The 26,495-nt window shown below is 43.5% G+C and overlaps 2 protein-coding genes across 4 annotated transcripts in view; one reads left to right on the top strand and one right to left on the bottom strand.

Annotated features, from left to right (window-relative positions):
• The window catches only part of VIPAS39 (VPS33B interacting protein, apical-basolateral polarity regulator, spe-39 homolog), a 32,813-nt gene extending 16,358 nt beyond the window's left edge, over positions 1-16,455 (bottom strand). Inside the window, exons 1-13 of one of the 3 annotated variants that reach the window (XM_025442477.3) lie at positions 16,158-16,455; positions 15,509-15,648; positions 12,759-12,851; positions 11,996-12,098; positions 9,940-10,086; positions 8,877-8,915; positions 8,459-8,523; positions 7,692-7,748; positions 6,110-6,202; positions 5,188-5,221; positions 4,582-4,684; positions 3,073-3,100; positions 267-340 (exon numbers count right to left, since the gene is read on the bottom strand). In XM_025442477.3, coding sequence (XP_025298262.1) covers positions 267-340; positions 3,073-3,100; positions 4,582-4,684; positions 5,188-5,221; positions 6,110-6,202; positions 7,692-7,748; positions 8,459-8,523; positions 8,877-8,915; positions 9,940-10,086; positions 11,996-12,098; positions 12,759-12,851 — 836 coding nt within the window. In that variant the 5' untranslated portion in view covers positions 15,509-15,648; positions 16,158-16,455. Of the gene's footprint in view, positions 1-266; positions 341-3,072; positions 3,101-4,581; positions 4,685-5,187; positions 5,222-6,109; positions 6,203-7,691; positions 7,749-8,458; positions 8,524-8,876; positions 8,916-9,939; positions 10,087-11,995; positions 12,099-12,758; positions 12,852-15,508 lie in introns of all 3 variants that reach the window. The other 2 variants (XR_004817882.2, XM_025442476.3) reach the window with 2 other exon arrangements.
• A 69-nt stretch (positions 16,456-16,524) lies between these two features.
• Positions 16,525-24,540, top strand: AHSA1 (activator of HSP90 ATPase activity 1). The gene is made up of 9 exons (XM_025442478.3): positions 16,525-16,951; positions 18,272-18,462; positions 20,187-20,269; positions 20,660-20,777; positions 21,863-21,951; positions 22,788-22,916; positions 23,381-23,482; positions 23,980-24,031; positions 24,151-24,540. The coding sequence occupies exons 1-9, from the start codon at positions 16,872-16,874 to the stop codon at positions 24,321-24,323; spliced, it is 1,017 nt and encodes a 338-aa protein (XP_025298263.1). The 5' UTR covers positions 16,525-16,871; the 3' UTR covers positions 24,324-24,540.
• Positions 24,541-26,495: the final 1,955 nt, after the last annotated feature.

The raw sequence follows: 26,495 nt of genomic DNA on the forward strand, positions 1-26,495 counted from the left end.
GGGAGGGGGAAAAAATCCCAGAACAAATGGCAGTGTTTCAAATTAAATTAACTGTAGAAAAAAACTCTTTAGATTGCCTTTATTTTTCTCAATTTACTACCCATCATTGAAAATGTCTGCAATCACTGAATGAGACCATCTTTAATGATGTTTGTATGACCCACTGTTAGCCTTTCCCTTCAACGGCCTATCCACTCCACCCTTAATTAGTCTCCTCAGTTGTCTGTGTAAGATTATACTTAAAAACATTTCTCTCCCATACTTACCCAACACAGGTCTTAAGAAATTCTTTTCGTTTCTCAGGGTCCTGAATGTTCAAGTGCTCACGGTAATGAGAGAGCTACAAAAAGAAAGAAAGAAAAAGAGAAGGGGGGGGTTGAACTATTTTATTTTGTCTCCTTAAGGGTGAGGTAGGTATGTAAGTAGACTTTCCATCCTTAAAAACGTAATTCTTCATTATCAGAGATTCCTCTGGGTGTGGATAGGTGTGCACGTAGAGAGAAATTACTCTTTGGGGATGCCTGGCTGGCTCAGTAATTACAGCATGTGACACTTGATCTCGGGGTTGTGAGTTCAAGCCCCATACTGGATGTATAGATGACAAAAAATTTTCAAGGACACCTGGGTGGCTCAGTGGTTGAGTGTCTGCCTTTGGCTCAAGGTGTGGTCTCGGGGTCCTGGGATTGAGTCCCACATCAAACTCCCTGCATGGAGCCTGCTTCTCCCTCTGCCTATGTCTCTGCCTTTCTCTCTGGGTCTCTCATGAATAAATAAATCCTAAAAAAAAAAATCTTCAAAATCACTCTTTGATTTATCTATAACTGCAATATCCAATACAGTAACTGATGCCCACATTTGGTTTACATTTACGTTTAAATTAAGTTAAACAATTCAGATCCTTAATTACAGTAGTCATTTTACCACATGACTAGTTGGACCATATCCAACAACACAGATAAAGAATACTGCCATCATCGTGGGAAGTTCTATGGGAAGTTCAGTGCTGGCCTATAACAAAGTACTGAGTAGGCAAGCACCAAGCTTTACTTGGAAGCTTGGCTTTAGCCTCACTATTTAACTAAAACCAGCTTTTGCTTCACTAACCCTAACCTTAGCCTTTGAAAGGCCAAAGAATGAAATGCTTACTTCAACATTATTTTTGGCATCTTTGACCTTATAATCAAAGATAGCATGATCCTGTAAATATCCAGTAATTAACAACATCAGTAACATGAATAAGTCATGTCTTCTGATTCACTGTTGACACCTAAAGATTCACATTTAAATACTTACTATAGGTTCTACATATAACTCTGAAAGAAAATCTCCTTATGGGCTATTTTGGAATTCTAAAAAAAGAACTGAGGTTTAAATCCCTATTTTTTTATTACAAGGGATGACGAAATTAATGATGATCGTAAAAACTGCAATTTTATGTACAATTATTAAAAACTTGTCAAGAATTGAGGTGCCTTGGTGGCTTAGTCATTAAGCATCGACTCTTGGTTTTGACTCAGGTCATGATCTCAGGGTCCTGAGATTGAGCCCTACGTTGGGCTCCATGTTCAGCACAGAATCTGCTTGTTCCTCTCCCTCTACTCCTCTTCCTCTCTCTCTTACGTAATGAAAATCTTAAAAAAAAAAAAAAAAAAAACTTCCCAAGATTTAAAAAATAAACAGATTGACAGTTAACATGAATATTAAGAGAATGAACTGGGTTTAGGAAGGACACTATGTCCTTTTAGAAACAAATGTATAAAAATATAAATGATAATATAAAACAGAATAATAGAGATTATATCATAATCTAATCTTCATAAAATATCTGGCATATAACCAATCCTAGTATTAAAGTAATCTTTAAGAGCTATAATTAATTTTTATTGTTCAATTCCACTTTGGCCTTAAGTCTTTGAAGAAACTCCTACTTAGATAACCTTCCCGCTCTGAGGATAAACTGAAAACAGACTATTAGCTTTGACAATTCTGAAGTTTGTAAGGTTGGAAAACTCTAAATTTATATACAACAACATGCATGATACATCACCTTCAATTAAAAAATAATAGAGAAAGGAATAAAATAAGAAAAAATTTTAGAGGAAAATGAGTTACCCAAAACACATTTATTTTCACTAATCAAGCTTCAAAACAACAAACTTTGTAAGAATGCTGTATGAAGAAAATTCCTTATAGTTTCAAATCTATGGAGATTAAAAGTGTAAACAAAAACCTTTTCCCAATGACTGCTACAGACTGCCGATCATTTTCAGTAGATTATGATAAAGGATTTCTGAGATTTTCCCATGCTTCAAATATTAAGTACAAGTTCCTTTTACAAAATGTTACTGAAAAACATTTTCCTAATTATAGTCTGCTATGCAAAGGTTAGCAAGATTATTAGACGTGCCAGCTGAATGTGAGCACTGATCTCACTACAAACATGTGTGCAGTGACCAAAGGAACAATCCTGCCATTGATGGTGCTAAGGAATTCCAACCCCTGCACAATAATGGCAAATTTTTAAAAGTGGATTGCTATAGTTTTAATAATATAATGAAATTTTTGGTACGATTTCAGCTTATACTTGTATTCCAGGAGTTTATTCTAAAATGGTAAAAATCTGCCAAAAATCTGTTTTAACACTCAATCACTGAGCTCTCCACCGAAATGTGTATTGGGTGCATCATCAGCTTGACCTATCCTCCTTCTTGGCCTCTATCTGGTTTCTCATCCCTCTTAGCTTACATTTTCCAGTGTTAGAAGCCAAAACCCAAAAGCTCCTACAAACCAGGAACTGAAACAATTAGAAAATAAAAAACAAATTACAAATTGATCAGGCCAGTTTTTAGTCATTCAAAGAAATATTTATTCATAAGCCCAATCAAAAGAGCATATAAAAAGAAACAGTACATCATTTGGATTAAGTTTGTAGGCTTCCCAGATGCCTTTCTCTTCTGGATGCAATCAATACCAAGGAAGAATACTGTTAACTAGTTTGGGATCTCGGAGGCTGGGTTTTGGCTTAGATTTCTGTTAAACAGGTCCCCAACTGAAACAAAGGGCCACACTTACCGCAAGCTCTTCTGTTCTATCTAGGAACCTGGGGAGAAGCAGAAGGGAGCAGGGCATTTTTATCTATTGACGTGTGGCAATATAACCTCACAAAATAGGGTAGCTGCTCTAGGAAAAACACAATTCAAATTCATTTGCCCTCATACGTGAATAAGCCCTCCTCTTCTTAAAAAGAATTTCTTCTACCAGTAACCTCTTGAAAACATATGGTGGATCAGATATCACTGTTCCCCTGACTGCTCTAGCTGAGTGAAAAGCAAGGACAAGAAAGCACTGCAGGACACTAATAACTTTGTAAAGTTAACAGGTCTGACAGAAAGGTTCAGAGCCTCCACAAAACCTTGGCCCACAGTAATCTTATAGATTTGGAAAGATTAAAGCACTCTTCTGTCAGTACAATCTTAGAAACAGATTTTCTATATTGTTCTTCGTTGCTTTCATGCATGGTGGAGAAAGGGTTCTGTCTCTCCCAAAGGTGGTAAGGCCTTGGAGAATAAAGACTTTGTCTTCTAATTCCTTCTTATTCTGAATGGACCGCTATAATGAAATCACTGGTTTGGCCTAGAGGTGATGCTTAATAGTCTTGTTGATCGGGAAGGGAAGGAGGAAATAGCCTGCCTCAATGAACATGTCTTCTGCAAATTCCTGGCTAACTCTCTGTAATCTTGGCCCTGATCAGGTGAACTGCTTTCCCCACCTTTGTCTTTGGGGCAGCTCATCACTGTGCTGGAGTCACTGGATAACTGGAGTTATCTTGGGCCAGATATCAGCCTCAAAAGGGCTTCCAACCCCTTCCCTGACACTGAAGAAAAGACATACTAGATATACAATTTAATCTACTGGCAGGGGAAAGGAAAGGGAAAGGGAAAGGGAAAGGGGAAGGGAAAGGGAAGGAAAGGAAGGAAAACATGGTAGAAGACACTCCCCTGTTCCAGGCCTCCAGCCGGTATGCCTACCCTTTGCCTTTCCACCTATTAGAAACCCTACCTAGTCTCAATTCCTAACCACTTCCATGAGCCTTTCCTTGCGTATCCAGACTGAAGATTTACTTGCTTATTCTGCTCTTCCATTACATTTCTCACTAGCATCATTGGGGATCAAGTAATAAAAGATACCTTAATCTAGGTCTTTTATAATAAAATGCTTAAAAATATTAATAACACAGTCTAGACATTACACTAAATGCTTTCCCCATACTAACTCCTTATCTTCACAAGCTGTGAGGTAGGAATCCTCACTTCCATTGAAGAGGCTGGGTAACTTCCTCAACGTGACTCTATGAACTAAACGGTGGTGCCAGTATTCAATGCAGGTATGTTAGACCCCAGGGCCTGGTTCTTAACGATCTGCTACACTATCATTTTATCACAGACTGAGCTGTATTATTAATTTTCCCATCATGTTTCATTATCTCATCTAACAGCAAAAATGGACCGTGTCTTCTTTGTATACTCCAGAGTGCTTTGAATAAAGTGCTCAGTAACTATAGACAAGATGATCAGTGCTTACCTGAAGAGGTCTAAAAGCAGCTTTTGATCCCCTATTTCTTTAAGGAAGTGAATGAGATGTCTCAAGGCAACCTGTCGCACTTCCAGCTCTCGGAAGAGGATCTCTGGCAGGCAGGCAGGAGTTAGGTGGGGAAAGATTAAAGCCTATTACTCAACTGTGAAATTGGTCTCGCTCCTCATTATTCCAAACAACTCCTCAAAGCTAATCGCAAGTGAGAAACAGCTTTTTATGGTACCCGGTCCTATGGCTCAATCCACTGCCAGCACACTCCATGGTCCAGGGCAACCCCTGGCCATTCAGGTGGCCTTTGGTTCTTACCAACTGAATCAGTAGGCACCTAGCATGGACTCTGATGTAAGTCCTCAAACCAACACAGCCATCTGTCTGTCTAGTATATAGGGAGGCTCCAGTTGATGTAGTTATCACCCTACAGAAGGAACAACTGCCCTCAGAAATGAGATGGATACTCAGAACTCTTAGGCCACCCCAGCTGTCTCTGAAACAGAGCTGATGACAGTGAATCCTATAGGAAAGCCACAAAGCCATTCTCCCTTCAAATGTAGCAGGCATCTCATTGACTGAAGATTTCTCTCAACATATGCTCACCTTTGCTTAGTGTCCTCTTCAGGAAGATCAGAACCTAAAGGAAAACGGAACAAAGAATAAATTTGACCGCTCAAACACAAAGCCTTGCTCTGAGCTCCTGATGTTTAGGAATGAGGTCAGCGACTCGTTTGGAATCTTGGCACGTCCAGACAACAGATTTCCCTCTGTGACAGAAGGACAGGTGACAGACATCTAGAATTGAGCTATGTCTAAGAGGAGTCCACCTGCCCATTCCCATACTGGCAAGAGACACTTCCCTCTGAGAGAGACCATTCTCACATACATCTCCCTCAAAAGACTCTCGTTGTTTTTGTTTTATTTTTATTTTTTTAAAAGACTTTTTATTTATTCATTCATGAGAGATACAGAGAGAGGCAGAAATGTAGGCAGAGGGAGAAGCAGGCTCCCTGCAAGGAGCCTAATGCAGGACCCGAGGTCAGGTCCCGGGATCACGCCCTGAGCCAAAAGCCGATGCTCAACCGCTGAGCCATCCAGCGTCCCATGTTTTTATTTTTTTTAAAGATTCATTTACTTATTTGAGAGAGAGCATGTGCATGCACGCATTCATGCACAAGCAAAGAGAGAATCTCAAGCAGGCTCCCTGCTGAATGCAGAGCCCAATGTGGGACCCTGAGATCATGACCTGAGCTGAAATCAAGAGTTGGTTGTTCAACCGAGCCACCCAAGTGCACCTCAGATTAGTTTTTAGAACAGAGTGGCCAACTTGCAGCTTCTTGATTATAATTAAGACATCCACATACAATACACTTCCTGCCAGCTAAACCTCAGAGCATGTATTACTGAGAATCCTACACTTCAAGAAGAATTCAAGATCTCTACTAGACATTTAACCTGAAATGTTACAGTTCAATTCTGATTGGACTACAATTAAGCAAACAACAAACAAAACAACACAACTTACTGCAGTAATTACGTTTCCATCATGCATGCTTACTGCTTCCTCCAGGAGCTGTAGCTTGTCCTGTAAGGAACGGAATCTTTCTAGTGAGCAGACCTGGGAGAAGAAGAACAGAATTAGTGTGCAAGGAAGTCCTAAGGTCCTGATGGAGTCTTGCCAAACCCAAAGGGCAGAGATCACTTTCTCTCTTTTTAATGAGGTATAATTTACATACAATAAAATCTACTAAGGGTAGAGTTCAGTGAGTTTGACAAATACATATCAAATTCCATGCAACTACCACCACAATAAAGATATAGAACAACTCCATCATCCTTGTCAGCTTTGATGTCAACAGCCCCCTTCCATCTCTAGCTCCTAGCAACCACTCATCTTTCAGTCACTAAAGTTTTCCTTTTCTAGAATTTCAGGAATAGAATCATACAATACGTACTCTTTTACATCTGACTTTTTTAAGATTATTTATGAATTTATTCATGAGAGACACACAGAGAGAGAGAGCTAGAGACACAGGCAGAGGGAGAAGCAGGTTCCTTGTGGGGAGCCTGATGTGGAACTCAATTCCAGGACCCCAGGATCACGCCCTGAGCCAAAGGCAGACCCTCAACCACTGAGCCCTTTTACAGGCGTCCCTTTTACATCTGACTTCTTTCACTTAGTATCATATTTCTGAGAGGAATCTAGATGTTGTGGTGAGTACTACATTGATTCGCTGGTAAGTAGTTTTCATTGTATGGACATACCACCATTTATCCATTTACCTACTAAAGGATATTTGGGTTATTTCCACTTTGGGGGCTATTATGAATAGGGCTGTTGTGAATACAGTGTACAATTTTTTTTTTTTTTTTTTTTTTTTTTTAGATTTTATTTCAGAGACAGAGCGAGAGCGAGTGAGCGAGCGAGAGAGAGCTCACACATGTGAGCATGCACATGGGGGGAAGGACAGAGGGAGAGGGACAAGCAGACTCCCACAAAGCACACGCCTGATGCAGGGCTCAATCCCAGGACACTGAGATCATGATCTGAGCTGAAACCAAAGTCAGACACTCAACATACTGAGCTGAGCCATCCAGGTTGCCCCGGTGTATGAACGAGTCTTTGAGCATACGTTTTCACTTATCTTGGATTGTAAATGTCTAGCAATAAAATTAAGTGTATGTTTAACTTCGTAAGAAGCTGCCAGACTATTTTCCAGAGTAGTTTTCACATTTCACCTTTTGTACTTTCAGTGTATGAGAGGTCTAGCTCCTTTACAGCCTCCCAATGTTTGGAATGATATTTTTAAATTTAGCCATTCTAGTGGCTGTATAGTAGTGTCTCACAGTTTTAATTCACATTTTCTTGATGACTATTGATGTAGAGGATCTTCCCAAGTGCTCTCTGGCTATTCATGAACTTCTTGTGATATAACTGGTTAAATCTTATGCCAAGTTTTTTATTTGGGTTACCTTCTTATTAAAGATAATCATTATTGTTTATGTATTCTGGATAAATATCCTCTATGATATATGTATTTTGCAAATAGATTTCTCCAGCCATAATGGTTTTTCCCCACAAGAACACTTTCTCTAAGTGGCCTTACCTTGCCCTTCCGAAGACGTCGCACTGTGTCACTGGGGCTCCAGTCATTGCTGTAATCCTGGAATATTAGCAACACATGAATCTCAGGAAGTTAAGGGATCAGAATTATCAGTATGCCAGCTTCTCACCTTAAACTCATCTTTATTCTCTGATGTGGAAATATTTTGTGAGAGAGAATGGAAGAAAAAAAAGTGAAGAACAGGAATGGTCTCATTCTGAGTTTCTGAAGTAATTAGAACAGGGACAATTCAGGCAAGAAGAGATGGATCAAAGAAGGAAAGAATTGAATGACAAAACCCTATGCCTCCTGATACAGGACTTCATTCCCTAGATACAATTAGTCGCATCTGGGGATTCTAGTTAATGGCTTTGCAGACAGAAGGAAGAGGAAGACGTGTTCCTCTTCTGGACTTTATGATACAGTTTCTTCCTTAGGAATCAGTTTACTTTGTTATGTGCTTCTTGGGAATATGAGCTCCACTGAGCTTCCAGACCACAGCAATGATCAAAAGTTTCAAAGTACTGCCTCCCAAAACCAGTACAATGGGTAAAGAAAGTGTGCTAAGACAGAATCAGAAAAATAGATTTTGAGTCCCACTTCTACCACTTCATAGCTATGAGACCCAGAGCAAGCACTGATATTTAGATATCCAGTATTCTTGTCTACAAAAAAGTTAAGACAATAGCTGCTCAAAAAGTTGGGAAGATCAAGCAAGATAATATGTGTCAAAGTGCTTTGAACTGTGTAAAGTATAAGATATGACTCACCCTGTACTCCCCCTTGGGTCTGCCCAGCTCTGGAGCATAGCTTTTGGCAGGTGCATCTGACAGAGCTGAAAAAGTAAACAGGCAGCTGGCTCAGAAGGACACCACCTTCATGTCAATCCTTTTCTCTACTGCTTCCTTCTCACACACACCTTTTTGACTTGTGAGGTTCCCAGGCATCTTTATGGCCCAAAGTAGACCTCAGCTCCTCCCCAAAGACAGCATCCCTAGAAATCACCCCTTGCTTCTATAGCCAGAATGATCTTGACCTCCTTCCTCAGTATCAGAAAATTTCTCTAATAATGGTGCTAGATTCAGAAGAAATTTCATCTAATTACCACCTGTCCCCAGGACTCCCCAGACTGTACCCCATATCAGTAACATCTCCCACAGCAATCAAGAGCAGAGGGTCAATGCTTACCATCAGAAAGGGACTGGAAACTTCCAGGTCTAGTTCTCCCTGAAGATAAAGAACACATAAGCGAAGAGCCATTTCAGAGCTGGTTAGGGATGCAGTATGTATAGAACCTTTTTTATGCAATATGGGAACTCGAGGCTTAAAAAAAAAATTACATTCAACTTTAGAAATTTGAGATGCCATGAAAAACATAGGGAGGAAAATTCTTTTAATTGTGGTAAAATATACGTGACATGTACTTTGACATTTTTTGCCATTCTTTTTTTTTTTTTTTTTTTTTTTTTTTTATGATAGGCACACAGTGAGAGAGAGAGAGAGGCAGAGACACAGGCAGAGGGAGAAGCAGGCTCCATGCACCGGGAGCCTGACGTGGGATTCGATCCTGGGTCTCCAGGATCGCGCCCTGGGCCAAAGGCAGGTGCCAAACCGCTGCGCCACCCAGGGATCCCATTTTTTGCCATTCTTAAATGTGGTTCAGTGGTACTGAGTACATTCACAATGCATAACCATCACCAGTATACATCTCTGGAACTTTCTCATCATCCCAAACTGAGATTCCGTACCCATTAAACAGTTACTCCCCATTCCTCCTTACCTCCAGCCCCTGGTGACCACTATTTTACTCTCTTTATGAACCCGACTACTCTAGCTATCTTCTAGAAATGGAATCATACAGTATCTGTCCTTGTATGTCTGGCTTACTTTTTTGAAGGAACTGCCATCCTGTGCCCCATAGTGGCTGTATCATTTTATATTCTCACTGGTAGTGCACTGGGATTCCCAACAGCAATGCACGGGGGTAGGCAGGAATTCTGACCCAGGAAAATTTATTCAAAACTTGCCAACACAGCTAAAGTCAGTTTTGTTCACGTTCCTGAAACCCAGTCCCATCCCTCTGAATTTCTCTCTCATTGCTCCCACTTCTAATCCCCAACTGCCAGCTCCAAAGATAATTCTTTATCTGCCAATAATCTTTTTCTTCCAGAGTAAATGAAAATTATAGCCTGAGTGGTTTTTTGAAAAGAGAAAACAAGGACTCTCTGTCCCTTTAACCAGTGTTCTTTACCTCTAAAAAAGCTGCTCAGGGAGTAAGTAGAAGTAGGTTTGGGTAGTTGTGTATAGGTGGAGAAGCTATTTCGGCTCTTCAGCTGTTCACGCCCCTCCTGGCTTGACCCACTATTTCCAGCAGTCTCTTTGATGGACCATGAGATACCTGTGAGATAGTAGGAACTAAATCAATGATTCTCATTCATAGTAATTCTCGACATTAAGCATTCTGACAAACACTAAAAGTTTTTCACCAGAGGCCCTGGTCCCTTATTGCCTTGGACTTAAAAAATTGGGGCAGGGAGGAAGGATAAAATCAAATAGAATTAATCAACAGAAAAAAGAACAAAGGAAATCAATAAATGGACCACAGAAATTCAAGTGGCTGTTAAACACATAAAAAGATGCTCAAGCTCACACTTAATAAGAGAATTACACAAAGTAAAGTACATTGAGATACTACAGGCCCCTATAAGATTGGCAGAGATCTGAGGCTTCTGGGTGGCTCAGATCATGATCCCGGAGCGACGGGACTAAGCCTGCATTGGGCTCCTGCTCAGCAAGGAGCTGGCTTTTCCCTCTGTCCCTCCATCCCTCACCCTCACCTTGGCCCTATCTCTCTTATGCTCTGTCTCTCTTACTCTACACTCTCTCTCCCACAAATAAAACCAAAAAAAAAAAAAAAAAAAAAAAAAGATTGGCAAAGATCCAAAGTTTGGTAATACTCTGTTGGTAAGGCTGTGGGGAAATGGGAACACTCAAACATTGCTGGTGGGAGTACACTGGTGCAACCCTTGTGGAGAACAATTTGGCAATATCTACGCCATGCAGATGCAAATACCTCTGCCAGTAGTTCCACTCTAAAAATTGACCTTTCAAAAAAAATAAAAACAAAAATAAAAATTGACCTTTCATGTACTCATATTGGACAAAAAACAAGGTTATTGATAGCAATATAAACAAGGAGAGATTGGAAACAATCTAAATAAAGTTTATCAAAAGTGATTAAATAAGTTATGGGAAATCTACACAATGTAATGCTAAGCTGCTGTTTTAAAAGAAAATGAGAAACTTCTTAATGTACTGATATAGAAAGATCTCCAAACTATATTGCCAAGTGAAAACAGCAGGGTATAAAGCATGCTACCACTGGTGTAAAAAAGGGAATAAGAATGCATATTCCTATATGCATTTCCAAATGTAAAAAGAATCTTTAGTTGAAACAGAAGAAGGAAACAACAGCAGTGTTTTGGGATAGAAGGGACTAAGAATAGTAGATGCAGGATAGTGTGGGAGGGAAACTACACCGTATGCCTAAAATATTTGATTTTTAAATCCTGATGGTATTTCCTATATTAAGAAAATTTTTAAAAATATTCTAAAAATCAGATGGATTCTGCAAAGGTGTTAACTGGTATTATAAGACAGCTAGACAGCGAGATCCAGTGGCTAAGGAAGTCAGTCCTGCCAACCAGTTTTTTTTTTTTTTTTAAGATTTATTTATTTATTCACAAGAGATAGAGAGAGAGAGAGAGAGAGATAGGCAGAGACATAGGCAGAGGGAGAAGCCGGCTCCTCACAGGGAGCCCAATGTGGGACTCGATCCCAGATCCTGGGATCACTCCCTGAGCCAAAGGCAGACACTCAACCACTGAGCCACCCAGGCGTCCCCTGCCAGCCAGTTAAGAGCAATTAAGCCAGCAGTTCCAAATATGACTGACTATTAGAAGCACTTGCAGTATCTATTGCAAATTAAGACCCCACTCCACCCTTATCCCCAAGACCTACTGAATCATTCTCTGAAGTAAATCCTAGGAACCCAACAAGCACCCCAAGTGAGTCTGAAACAGCCAGCCAAGCATTAGCCCCAGGATGGCAGACCTGAGAGCCATATGGAAACTACTGCTGTTTTTTCCTCAAATTTATTCTGGGGTTAAATTTCCAAATGTATGTTCATCTAAAAATAGTCTACCCTCCTTCCCCTTCCTGACAAGCACTGAGGAGACAAGCAAGTGGGGTCTTCTAGTGACAAGAACCCTGAATATCAATCCCTTCCTACAGCCTCCTCTACTTACTTCCCACAGGTTCCCCACTCCAGCTGACTCTCTCCAGGTCATCGTCATCCTCATCATCCACGAAGTCACGAAGACTATTCACTGCTCTCTTGGATTCCTTTAACTGCAGAGGGATATAAGGCAGGGCACTCAGGCAATCACTACTTCTCACCTCTCTGACAACCAAGAAGGCTGAGCAATTGAAATTTAAAGTTGGCCAATATTTCACCCTCTGCAATTGAAAGCCTAGCCTGCTAGATATTTGCCAAGAAAAAAACATTGCTTTTTAGCCAACATTGCAGTCCAGTGGCAAGAGTTAGAAGGTATCAAAGCTGTTTTTAAGTTCTGATCATATACCTGGCAATGACTTGCTGTGTAAGCCTAAGTTTATCCATTTCTCCAAAAATAAATCCATCTCCCCATTTGTAAAACAGATGCAATAAAGAAGCAACTTTCAATCCAGTTCATCATTCAATCATTCAAAAATAACAAATTATATCACATAATAAAAGACTTGGGGTTCTGGGGGGGGAAAAAGAAACTGAAAGGAATAAATCACCTTAAGCATAAAAGTAAGAAGAGCAGAGAGTTGGTTTTTACAATACTTCTGGCTCTTTTTCGAAGGCTCTTCTCTATGAAGATTTTTCTGAAGATCTGACCCAAAACAATAGAGCCCAATAGAGACACAGTCAAAAGCCAGGTTCCCAAGGATGTAAGGAGAAGGAATTTGAGAGTGGCACTGTGGCGGAGGTGTGATCTGCAGCAACTGTTCATGAAAACCTACCTGTGAGAGCTCATCATCTTCATCATCAAAGGTGAAAGCCTTGAACTTGGAGCTGTTCCAATACTCTTCTTCATCACCCTTTGTCCGATTCATCTAGAGCGAGAATAAGACATTTGTCCTTTCCTGGACTGCTTTCAAAAGAGCTCCAAAAGCTTTAGGTTCCTTCACCACAAACTCTACCTCCCACCCCATCCATGCAGTAATTGGAGATATTTAAAAGAAGCTGAGAAAACAAATACTAAATCTGTCTCATAAAATCAGATCATTGGGTCTCCAACTGATCAAACCAGAGTTCTGATCCTCTAATTACCCACAAGGAGTCATTCATTCCTAGAACACCTACTCTGTTCAAGACACTCTCTCAGGTGTTGAGGGATGTTTACAAAATGCAAGACACAGTCCCTCTTCTGAAGGACCCTACAACAGAACTGGAGTATTCAGCATCGATACATATAAGGGTAACAGCACAAGACAAGCATGAGTTATAAGGACACATCACAAGTTTTGCTGAATATACAAGATCAATCAAAGCATCAACAAAACAGATGATAACTGCATTCATGTATTATTCAACATATATTGAGTGCCACCTTGGAGGCACTGTTCTAGGTTCCAGAAATACTGTAATGAATAAAACTGGCAAATATCACGCTCTCATCTCTCTCTGACTTGAGACTTAATCTCATGACCTGAAATCATGACCTGAACCGAAAGCATGAGTCAGTCACTTAACCGACTAAGCCACCCAAGTGTCCCCATTGAAGTTTCTGATGGCCCTTAACATACTCTAGATACTCCTCCACCTGTAATGGGGTTAACATCCCAATAAATATAACATAAGTTGAAAATATCCTACCCGGAAAATGTTAAATGGCACAGCTTAGTCTATCCTACCTCAAAAGTGCACAGAACATTTACATCAGCCTATCGTTGGGCAAAATCATCTAACACAAAGCCTATTTCATAATAAAGTTTTGAATATCTCATGTAATTTATTGACTGCTGCACTGAAAGTGAAAAACAGAATGACTGGGCAGTCCGGGTGGCTCAGCAGTTTAGTGCCGCCTTCAGTCCAGGGCCTGATCCTGGAGACCCAGGATGGAGTCCCATGTCAGGCTCCCTGCATGGAGCCTGCTTCTCCCTCTGCCTGTGTCTCTGCCTCTCTCTCTCTCATGAATAAATAAATAAAATCTTTAAAAAAAAAAAAAAACAAAACAATGACTGCATGGGTGCAGAATAATTTAAATGTATCAGCTGTTTACCCTTGTGATCATGTGGCTGACTAGGAACTGTGGCTCACTGCTGCTCCCCAGCACTACAAGACCCAGCACTACAAGAGTATTGTGTTGTATATTGCCAGCCCAGGAAAAGATCCAAACTCAAAGTTCAAACTATGGTTTCTACTGAATGTGTATCACTTTTGGGGTCCCTGGATGGCTCAGTAGGTTAAGGGTCCATCTCTTGATCTCATCTCAGGGTCGTGAGTTCAAGCCCCGTGTTAGCTCCACACTGGGCCTGGAGACTACTTTAAAAAAAAAAAAAGTATATATATATGTGTATCACTTTCTTATCATCATAAAATTGAAAAATTGTAAGTTGAATCACTGTAAGCCAGGGAATCATCTGTGCTCTCGCTTCCTGGCTCCTTTGTTTTCAGGAGATACAGGGATTGAAAGGTATGGTGGGAATTTTCTGCTATCTGATCCCTTCCCATGGTAGACATCACTAATTGATTTCTACTGAACCCAGATGTAACTTAAAAATCCTTCTGTATATTTAAAGCCAAGTGAAGCTGGCAGATACAAGGAAATCATCCCTCATGGTGGGACAAGCACAAGCTTTATTTATAGCAGGTAGCTTTGAATTCAAATCTTGGTTTCCCAATTCTGAGCAAACTGCTTAGATAATTTTACTTCTAAACCTTGGAGAAAACGACATCCTACCTCACAGGACTGCAATGAAGAAGAAAGAGGACTTAGGAAACACCTAGCAGAAAAGTAAATACTGAATGTCAATTCTTTTTGGTATGGGGAGTTTTACGGACACCTTTCCATCTTGGTTTCCTTATCTGTAAAATGGGCATAACAATAGACACCTACCTTACAAAATTGTTTTAAGGCTTAAACTACTTAATATACGTAGAGCGTGTAGTGCCTGACACAAAATTAATGCTCACTATTTTTATTAATAAAGTATCATGGTAATTAGAAAAAAAGGTAATATTTATAAGCAATCCTAAAGATCTAAAAAAAAAAAAAAAATAATCTGACACAAAAATCCTGAGAGTGGCTATCACAAACACTCAAGACCTGCATGGAGCACAGAAAGGTCCCCGGCACAGATGCCAACTTCTAGAGCGCTCGGTCATCCTCACAACAGCTCTGCAAACGTGGGCCTGGCAGATTCCATCTCTACTTCACTGACGAGGAATACGAGGCACAAAAGGATTAGGTACCAGAACCACTTTGCTAATTGCTCCTATAACCCAGGTTTCCCGGCTGCCGGATCCCTTCCACTCTGACACGCACGGCCCTTCTCTGTTTCACTCTAGGAAAAACTAATGCAGGTCGTTACTTCACTGCGGTAAACAAATATCTGTAAGTATTTACAAACCAGCATAGGATGTGTCTAACGAGCCCCGTAATCCCCCAGAGAATTTCTGGAATCTTTTTAAAATCACGCAACCGCAGGGGTGACACTTGACACCAACGTGTACTGCGAAGGCCCAATCAGAACCTAGCTTGCTTTACCTGTGCCAAGGAAGGAGATAAAGATCTGACGGCTCTAGAAGTTACATCGACCGGGTGCGATTATAAGAGTGACTGAAAGAGGTGCTTCAACATGATCCCAAGTACGGCGGCAGAGGCTTGTCCCTATCGTCACCTGTTTACTGGGAGCCCACGAGACGGGGTAGCAAATCCAAGCACACAACAAAGGAAAACAGGCATCGGCCAAAAAAAAAAAAAAAAAATTCCACGACCGACACGTTCGCTGCTTCACAAACCAGCTCCCGAGACTCAGATCCAATTATTAACTTCTGAGCCAGGCCTATCCCTGTGAGGCCATGAACCAAGCCCAGGGAATGTGGGTTAACCGAGGAGGAGTCTCCGGGCGACCGTCCGGGAAGCCACGGGTCTCCGGCAGTAGCCAGAGCCCGGCGGACCGCCGGCAGAGTGAATGATCCTTCAATTCCAGTGTCGACTGGATTGGATTGGATTGGAATCCACTTACAGTCCCAACCCCGAGCGTACTCGGTCGCTCCGACTGGAAGGGTCAGGCCGGGGCGGCGGGTGGGGAAGCGTCTAGGGACGCCCCAGAGAATAGGGGGGGAACGGATAAGTTTGCGGAGACTCTGGAATCAGCTAGACCCGCGGCCCAAACGGCTTGGGACACCCTCACCTCTGCCACACCGAGCCCACCCTTTCGGGACAGCGTCAGACTCTTCCGCCGCTGGACCACCCTTCCTAGCCAGACTGAGCCGCATAGAAAACAGGCGGAAGCGAGCAGTCGCGGGGTGGGGCGGAAGGAGGGAGGAACGTGAGTCAAGACTGAGGCCGCAGGGCATGCTGGAAATTGTAGTCTTTCCGTCTCCACCGTCACGCTCGGTTCTGGACGTGACACAGGGCTCCTTGACTACAACTCCCGAAACTCCCAGCGCTCCGCGCTTAAATCGTTTCCTTTACTTTTAGCGCGACCTTCCGCGGTTATCCAGCAGATTAGTCAACAAGACTACAACTCCCATGAGGCTCAGGAGGGCCAATTCAGAGGCTCGGGGAACAATGGGACGTGTTCTTTGTGGCCTTTACGGGTGATGAATGGTTGTGTGAGCGGTTGCATTTCGGACCCCTTTCGAGGTAACCCGAGGGAGCTTGAAAGAACTCTCGAACAGGCACAAAGTAAAATCCGACGAGGTGAAACGGAAGTACCCGGAGGGAGTGAGGAGGAGCCGGAAGTTAAGGCGGGGAGGGGCGGGGGGTGGAGGGAAAAGCAAGCCAGGAGGTTCTGCGGCCGCTTCTAGTAGTTTCCAGGCGCTGCCGGGCGGCTGGGACCAGGCGGTCCGGAGGCTGTGGCTGCGGCTGCTCGGGCGCTGGTGGCGGTGCGACAGGAGAGCCGATGGCCAAGTGGGGTGAAGGCGACCCACGCTGGATCGTGGAGGAGCGGGCGGACGCCACCAACGTCAACAACTGGCACTGGTGAGGGCCAGCGAGCGGGCCAGGCCGCGGGAGGGCCCGGCCCAGCCGGGGGTGCGGGTCCCCGGAGCCTCGGTCGGAACAAAGCTGGGGCCCGGGGCAGCCCTGCGGGGACACGCGGGGAGGTCCTCGCCGCGGCACGGGGTCCGTGGCCCCGGGCCCCTCCACACACCACCACCTGCCGCTGTTTGGCTCCTCGGAGGGGCAAGGGGGCGCCGCGGAGGGCTGCGCCCAGAGGAGGGGTTCCAGGAGCACGAGAACGTAACCCCCGAGCCCATGCATGCATCCGCCGCGAGCCGGGACGTGCTTCCCACACGTGGCCGGAGGAGTCGGGGGACCGCCGTGTTAGGCTCGAGGCCGGTGGGCTGGAATTGCTGTCTTGCGGCTTATGCGTGCGCTTCGGAGTCAGCCGCAGGGGACCACTGCCTGAGTCCGGAGGGCAAAGGTTCGGAGCGTGTTCCGTAGGTGCTGAGAGCTCAGGGATGCTGAGGATGCCACGGCCTCTCACCCGGAACTGTTCCATTTGGTTGTGTTGTAACTCCCGGGGCTGCCCCTGGTTGCCGGGCAATCGTGGCTTTATAATGTAACCAAAAGCCTATTCTCCGTTATGACATTAAAAGTACTATTTCCTTATCTTTTCACTCCCCTGAACTTTGTTCACACCACACCGTCTTTACTGTACCTTTCCCCTGTGGCGGCTCTTCTTGCTGCTGGTTTCTCTACTGTTAAGCACATGGGGAGGCAGAGTGTGATTTTTCTCCTCTGTATCCCAGCCTGCCTCCTCTCCTCTTAACGTACAAGGGTGCTGGACTTAACATTGCTTCCACGGCCACCTAGAGGACACGGAACGTGTAGGGGATTTTTAGCACCGCCTGAATTTGACAGGTCAGCCCGCTGCGCTAATGAGGTCAAGATTATGGGTTTATTACTTACTGGGCTTGTGAGTTAAATACTGCTTTCAACAGCCCGCTCTTGTGCTCCTGACCTCAGCGAGATGGTCACAGTTTTCCATTTGGTCCAACGGGGGCGCCGTGTTGAAGTGTCACATACTGACCCTACAGCATCTTGCTGAGGATGGAAGGCATCATTTTCCGTTTGATTTGTAACCATTCCACGCAGCCGTGGTTGTCTTTGTTGACCATATGGGAGTCCTTATCTTCCTAAAACGGGGTAACACGCTTGTGGACGAACTAGAGTGGGACTGATTTTTTTTTTTTTTTCAAACTATTTGTCAGGCCTCTTGTAGCCTTGGATTCTTTTGCACAGAGCAAGCAGTCTCTTCCATTTGGCTGCTGCTCCATAGCTTTATTTTCTGTTTTGCAGGACAGAGAGGGATGCCTCAAATTGGTCCACGGATAAGCTGAAAACACTGTTCCTGGCAGTGCAGGTGCAAAATGAGGAAGGCAAATGTGAGGTGACCGAAGTAAATAAGCTTGATGGAGAGGCATCCATTAACAACCGCAAAGGCAAACTTATCTTCTTTTATGAGTGGAGCATCAAACTAAACTGGACAGGTAAGTCTATGCTGGACTGTTAGGACAAAAGTTAACTGCATTTTGCTTGACTTGCTAAGGAGCCAGGGAGAATGGTTTGAGGGGAGTTGGGAACTCTTGAAGGGAGACAGTGCTGCTTTGGAGTCCTGAGGAAATCAGTATTGGGTGCCAAAATTTCTCTGCCCCTAGGGGATGAACACTAAATGCATTTTTCTCTCCGTGGGTCTCACAAGTCCCCATCAGTGAAGCAGTTAGGCCACTGAATTTTTGGGCTACAAATATGTTAGGACGTTTTAAATGAGGTAACATTTCTCACACTAGCTAATTTTTACCTCTTGGATGATTGATTTAAAGGTGGGAAAGGAAATTTTTGGGGGGGTATGGATCTTTTTTTTTTTCTTTCTCCAGTGTGACTCTACCAGTGTAGACCATTATGCTAATGAAGTTTTTATGTGACTATAATTTGGGGCAGTTTTACTCTCTCGTTTATGTCCCTTCTGTGATGGCATTGGCAAAGAATTAGAGCCATGTGTGCGCCCCACCTGGATGGTCCTGATAGTTGGGAGGCTGAATTTCAAAAGGCACTAAAGCTAAAGGAGTACATGTAGGGGGCAAAACATACAACAGATTTGTGCTTCAATGAGCATTTCTTAAGTAAATGGTAATAAAGAGGGGAAAAGTAAATCTATATCTTCATGACCTTTTAAAAAACTACTAAAATATGGTAGTCTGAAAGGAACCTTTAGGTGTCCTCTTGCCCGGTCCTCTTTTTATAGATTGAGAAGCTGATGTCAAGAGAAGTGGAGATAAATAAACGTCCTGTTGGTCAATTTTGAAATATAGTCAGTTCTGCTATAATGTCGCCCACGTGTTCTAAAAATCACCACACTGTGCAAAATTGCTCAACCAAAACCACAGGGCTTATAGGGAAGATAGGGTTAGGGACACGACACAACACCCAAAACCTTCACTGGTGACACGTTTTTAAAATTTAGGAATGTAAAAATTGATAGCACAGTGCTACATGTTATATGGGAAGAAATACATGAATAATATAGTAAACGTGCTGCTTTACTTTGAAAAAGATCTGGAGTTCACTTGTGAAAGCAGGCATCGTATCAGAAGGGTTGCAGCAGGTGGGTTATTGTGAATTGGTGCTTGGAGGGTCAACTGATGAAATCAGAGGGAACATTACGGACCCCAGTGTGGGTGGTATGGCTCGGAACACATGGGGAACTAAGGTTGCTGGGAGATAAGTGTTTGAGGAGATCCTGTCTTGTGTATTCCTGTCTGGCTCCTTTCAGCTGGGTGTGGTTCTGTGTGTGCACCTAGTGTTTCTCATGGAAGAAGTCTCGTGTTAGGAAGCGTGGAATTCATGCTGTGATCAGATTGTCCTCTAGTAGGTCAGTCGCATGGGAACAAGTTTGTATTTTCAGAACAAGGATCCTAGCAGAACTGACTGCCTTGATTATTGACCCGAATCCTCCTGGGCAGAATTCACACTAGTGCCACATCCGCAAAGCCCTTAGTCCCGTACGGTAATCACACAGCTGGCCCGCAGATCTAATGAGGGAAGACCTTTCTTCTGGGGAATTGGGGGAGGGTTGATTGTATCTGACATTCTCTAGAATAAAGAGGGTCAGTTCAATAGTTCAAAAGAAATATAAGCAGAGGAGTAGTTAGGCGTCCAGAGCCGACTTTGTCTGCAGAGGGAGAGACTAATGACATTGCATTGCTTTTGACAGGTACCTCTAAGTCCGGAGTGCAGTACAAGGGACATGTGGAGATCCCCAATTTATCTGATGAAAACAGTGTGGATGAAGTAGAGGTTTGTGCTTCTTAATTCTTCATCTGAGTCTTCCATATCCTCTTCTCAGATGAGAAAAATGATTTCAAGATTAAAGCCCAGGCTGGGTCCAACCATTCAGAACCTCATTCTGCAGATAATCTTCTAGGTCTGTGGTGCTGTTGGGAGCGTCCGGCACAGCTTGTGCTTATTTAATTACTTTGTTTCAGCTAGTAACGTGTTCTAACGTTAGCCACCTTGGCTTTGGCAGAGAGAACTGGAGGAGGAACACTCATGGGGATTGGAAAGATACCCCAACCCTCACACATTTCCTTTGGAAATGTCAGCAGTTATCTGATTGCTCAGCACCCACATTCCACATTGTGGGTGCCCCTCAAGTTATTTACCACCTACTTCTGATCTTTCACTCAGATTAGTGTGAGCCTTGCCAAAGATGAGCCTGACACAAATCTCGTGGCCTTAATGAAGGAAGAAGGGGTGAAACTTCTAAGAGAAGCAATGGGAATTTACATCAGCACCCTCAAAACAGGTATCCCTTGAGTAGTAATGTATGCCTTGAGGAGATAGTTCCCCCCACCCCCGGTCATCAGACTCTGATTAAGGGATCCGATAGTCCTTTGTTTGCCAAATGAGTGAACATTTTGGGGGAGGGGGCCTCTTCATCTCAAAGTCAGTCTTTAATCTCAATAAGGGAAAGATGTAGGGATGACTTGCCTGATAATCTATTGACTGTTGAGCTCTTGAAATACGGCTAGTACAAATTGAGTTGTGCCATGAGTATAAAATACAGTGGGTTTTGAAAACTTGTACAAAAAAAAAGAATGTGAAATATCAACAGCTTTTTATGACAATAACCTTGACATATTTTGGATATATTGGATTAAGTATATTAATAAAATGAACTTCACTTGTTTGTTTTTTGGCTATAATGTGGCTAGTAGAAAATGTAAAATTCTTTCTGAGGCTGACCTTGTATTTCTGTTGGACTGTGCTAATCTAAAGACTTGGCATCCCCAGACTCACTGCTCGAGCACAGTCCTAGACTATCTTTAATAGGCATTCTCCAGGGACGCTTAGGGGGTTTTTAGGTTGCAGGTAGTCGAGCTCTCCCTTAGAATTCCAGTTATGCCAGTGTGTTCTGGTCTTGGTGTTGGAGTGCATAGAGTGACTGTCAGGGGTGATCCCTCTTTTGGTGGGAACCAAAGTGCTCTGGTGCCAGAACTAGTTGTGGCTGTTTTGCAGAGGTGAGGCAGAATGGAGGAGGGGGACAGATCTGCATCCGAGGGCGTCTTGCCCTATTCTTGAAGTCATTGGAAGTGCCACTATGTTCATTCACTATTATCCATAGTAGACCTCATGTACATTTAACAAGTTGTAATGCTTCTAATGGAGTCGGGTTTTAAATGACCCTTAACGTTCCATATTCTACAGCGTACACTCAGATACCTGTCTGGCATAGGCCGGAGGTAAAGGCCTAAAGTAGATAGACTCTTTCTTTCTTTGTCATTACCTCATTCTGGGGTAAGATGGCCATGTTTGTCAAACTCTAAAGAGGCCCCAAATCTCAGCAACTAAGAAATAACTTCCAGGAGCGGGGATTTTTTATCTTTTCAGAGTTCACGCAGGGCATGATCTTGCCTACAATGAATGGAGAGTCAGTAGACCCAGCTGGGCAGCCAGCACTGAAAACTGAGGAGCGCAAGGTAAGTCAATGATATTTCCATGTGTGTGTGCTCGCTCTCGCTGACCTTAACCTCCAAGCCAGAGCGACATATGATCTGCCCATGGTGCTTTTTACAGAGTCCTCGATATGTAGTTACTTGTCTGTCCTTCTGTAACCTGGTTTTCATTCATTTATAACAGACTCCTAGAGCAAATGGAAACTGTCAGGGGCTTCAGAGTTTGATTCTTCATTGCATTTCACCCCAGTTAGAGGAGTTTGTGAACACAGATTGGTTTTTATATGTGTCTTCAGTATTATTCCTAACTGAGGTGTTGATATTTGCTCCTCTGATACCAGAGGTCTCAGGAAGGTACTGGGGTGAGATCACTACATTCACCTGTCAGGAAATTGATTGATTTCACCACATTTACAGGGTGAGGAAATATTTTTTGTGGAGGTGGAATTTGTGTGGTTCAGGCTCAGCACTTGGTTTGCAGCTCTGTTGCCCCTTGTCAGCATAGTGAAGGGAATTCCGGAGGGGAGGTGGCTGCTTCCAGCTGTTTAAGCACCATTTTTTCCTGAAAATTAGACACAAGTACCTCAGAAATACCAAATGATGTGCCATGTCCTTTGGTCAGTGGGAGTGTTCAGTATCTCTCCTCCTTCACCCAGAATATTATTTCAGTGGGAATTGAGGACATTCTGGGCAAGTTCCCCTCATGACTGAAACATCCATACATATTCCCTCCAACCCCCTGGAAGGATTAGCCCTGGAGGCGAAGAAGTTTGTGAGGATGAATAACATGCCTGTCCTGGAAGCCACGTTAATGCAGGTTTCCCCATCACTCTAAACCTTTCTCACTGCCGCTTCCACAGGCTAAGTCTGCTCCTTCAAAAACCCAGGCCAGACCTGTTGGTGTCAAAATCCCCACTTGTAAGATCACCCTTAGAGAAACCTTCCTGACATCACCAGAAGAGCTCTATAGAGTCTTTACCACCCAAGAGGTAAGTATAATCTTGTCCTTCAGGCCTCAGGGCATCTGCTGTTCTAGGTGACTTGGGTTGTGGGCACATCCCCTCTGTGCAGAGCAGGTACTGAAAAGCGGAGCTGTGAGGTTTTCCTCGTAGAGGCAGAGGCAAAGGAAAAACCCTTCTGTTGGACCTCCTTATCAAAGTGAACATGCCTTCTTTTTCCTCCCATATACTGGTTTCGGGTGGTCTAAGTGGGCACCACTGGAAGCATTCTTGTTAGAAAAGTGAATGGATCTGAAGTAATGGCATCTTGGATTCACAAAGCATCACTCCAGTCAGAGCCTTGAGTAGGGGCTCTTCTCTGTAGTGGAACAGAATAGAACCTGGTAATTGGGCAAAGTGATGCCTTTGGAAATGAGAGCTGAGGCGTGCAGGTATCAGCTGGCATTTGTCCCACTAAGAAGGACATCTTCGTACCTCCTTTTTTCCCCCTACAGCTCGTTCAGGCCTTTACCCATGCTCCTGCGATGTTAGAAGCAGACAGAGGTGGGAAGTTTCACCTGGTAGATGGCAACGTCTCTGGGGAGTTCACGGATCTGGTGAGTGCCTGCTGGCGCCAGACCCCGGATGTAGTCTTTGGTCAGAAGAAATGTATTGTTCCTTCTTTTTTTTCAGCTCTCTAGGTAAAATTTAATCTCTCCGGTTAGTAAAAAAAAAAAAAACTCATTTTTCAAAATGATTTTCAAAAGAATGTTGTAGTTGAATTCTCTTGCTTGATTTTTTTCCCCTTAGTGTAGTACAATTAGTTCTTTCTGAAGAAATTCTTTGTGGAAGAGGGTCCTATATGTTGGTGGCTAGTGATTTTGCATTTGCAGCACTGAAATGTCACCTGGGCACAGCTGACCGGACCCAATTGGGGCATAAGAGGAGAAGCCGCAGCGTTATTGGTGCAGAAGCCACCAGTAGTGGTCCACTTTGTGCCTTTAAGTTGTAGAATTGCACAGAGGATAGACCGTACGGAAGGCAGGTGGCCACTCCCTACCAGGATGGGGTATGTTGTAGTCCACAGTACAGACCGATCTCTTTGATATTTTAGGTCCCTGAGAAACTTATTGTGATGAAATGGAGGTTTAAATCTTGGCCAGAAGGTAAGTACATTTATTTGCTTATTGTTATTACCCTCCAGAACTCTTCTCTTTACCCCTGTCTCAAATCCTGATTGGAAACCATGGATCTGAAACCTCCCTTCCTCTCTGCCTTTCTCCAGGGCACTTTGCCACCATCACCTTGACCTTCCTTGACAAGAATGGAGAGACTGAGCTGTGCATGGAAGGCAGAGGCATCCCTGCCCCCGAGGAAGAGAGGACGCGGCAGGGCTGGCAGCGGTACTACTTTGAGGGCATCAAACAGACCTTTGGCTATGGCGCACGCTTATTTTAGGGCTGGCAGCAGGGGGGCTGCCCGCTACTTCGGGCCAGCCCTCTCCTGACTGGGGCTTGGGACTCCCAGGATTGCACCATCCCAACCACTAACTTGGGGCTGGGGCCCCTTCCCTCCACATATACCTTGGGTTTGTGCATGTTTTCTGCTGGGTGGGATCAGAGGGGGATTTCTCTTTTATGTGTACATACGCTAAATAAACGTAATTTAAAAAACATACATGTCTGGAAACTGTTGATTGGGTGGCTGGTATTAATGAGTTCCCTTGAAGATACTGAATTCAAGGAGAAAAAAACAGGTTTTGTTTATATTCCAGGTAAGTGTAGAGGCATGAAGCAATCCCTGCCTCTCAGCAGCATTCCTGATCTAGTCTCCTTTCTGCAGACTGGTACAAAGCTGCCGCTCCCCTCACTGATGGAAGACGAGGTGGGGATGGCTCTGGGATAAACAATGCCAAGAAACCTTATTGCTGGCAGAAATGGCATCCTGGGCTTTCCCCTCTCTGGCCTCTCCTATCCTCTTGCGAGAACAGATGAGCACCAGGTGCTGCCTTGAGATGTGAAAAGCTGCCCCCTCATGGCAGGGGAACTGTGGGCCTCAGGTTCACAGCTTACGCTTCCTGAGCAATGACTATGTACTGGACGCTAAGTAGCCCCCTTGTGTTAGCTCATTTAACCATCACAGTAGCCTTGTGAAAGAGATAACTGCCAGCATTTTCTGTTTTATAAGAATCTAAGTCTTGCTTTTCTTCAGTAATATCCCCTGACCCTGCAGCTGCCATTTAGCAGAGTTGAGATTTAGAATGAGGACTATAACTTGCAGAGCCAATGCTTCAGTCTAAACCACTATGTCCACTGCCCTGTCATTGGGTTCATCCCCTGAGAAGCTGCTGTATTTCTAGTGTGTCAGGCATCCCTCCTGGAATAAGAAGTTCCAGGCCTCACAATTCCCAGAAAGAGGAAGAAATGAATGTTCTTGTTAAGCGTATTTTTTAAATACCTGGTTCTATTAAACAGATTTACCGAGCACTGACCAAGTACTGGGGATATGTTCAAATGAGGTTCTGATTGCCACGTGGCAGGAGAGGCAACCACCTGAGCAGGAAGGGTCCCTTTCCCAGACCAGCCCTACCCTGGCATCCTGCATCCTGAGGGAGTCTGTGCCTTCTAACCCAGACACTCGGCCTCCTGCAGGCACAGCTATTTCCTTAATCTATTTTTGCCTCTTTTATTAGGTGGCAGCGAGGCCTGCAGGCTAATCCTACCAGCGTGACTTGGCCAAAACACTAGTTAAAGCAGAAAACCAGTACTGATCTGGATAATTTAGACCCCAAAGAGCCACTTTTGGTTTGAATTAAAGGAATGGTGGACTGAACTAATTAGCATCTAATTCGGCATTAGATCTGCCTGCTGGGGGTCCAAAAAGATGCCTTTTGATAAAGAACCTGGACTGATAGCTTGAATCAGATCTAGGGGCTCCTCCTAACCGACTCCTCCTCCTCACACAAAGAGCAGTGACAAAAAAAAAAGGAGCCCCTTCATGCCTGGCTGGAGAGTTCACCAATTCTAGAGTTCTTGAAAAAATCCCCAAAGCAGAGATTACAAAAACCTTAATAAAAACCAAAACACTAGGGAAATTACCTGTCACATGACCTACCCAATAACGGTTCACATCCCCAGTATTCACAATGGTTGTACCAGTTTTTATCAGTCATTTTACTGATAGCATTTTTTAGCCTAACAAGCAGAGCAACATAGCTAAAAACAAAACTCTGGACTTGCGTGGACTTGGGTTGAATTTTGCCACTTCCTAACACATGGGCCAAATTTTCTCAGCGGTATTATGGGTATAATAGGTACCTTATCAGAGCATTAGAGATGACAAGCATAGAAGCACTGGCACCTGGTAATATCTGGCAAACATCACCTACTAACTTCTGGACTCAGGAGCCCGAGTGTTTTGCTTTAAGCAGGAATATTTTGAAAACCTAGTTAATTGGCCAAATTGCAAATTATAGGCCAAGGACTCCCCTTACTCAGAATCACCTGAGGGAACTTGTTAAATTAAGAAAATTTTCTAGACTCTGCCCCTAATTAATTCTTATTCATTGTGGGGTATGGCCCATGAACTTATAGTTTAATAAATATCCCAGGTGATACTAAGGTCAGGATG

Source organism: Canis lupus, chromosome 8 (genome assembly GCF_003254725.2).
Source record: "Canis lupus dingo isolate Sandy chromosome 8, ASM325472v2, whole genome shotgun sequence".
In the NCBI taxonomy this organism is placed as follows: domain Eukaryota; kingdom Metazoa; phylum Chordata; class Mammalia; order Carnivora; family Canidae; genus Canis; species Canis lupus.

Bases quoted from the DNA above. Each gene is read 5' to 3' on its own strand.
- AHSA1 (XM_025442478.3), top strand. From the start codon at position 16,872: ATGGCCAAGTGGGGTGAAGGCGACCCACGCTGGATCGTGGAGGAGCGG. The intron at 18,463-20,186 runs GTAAGTCTATGC...TGCTTTTGACAG, and splicing joins CATCAAACTAAACTGGACAG to GTACCTCTAAGTCCGGAGTG. The intron at 20,270-20,659 runs GTTTGTGCTTCT...TCTTTCACTCAG, and splicing joins ACAGTGTGGATGAAGTAGAG to ATTAGTGTGAGCCTTGCCAA.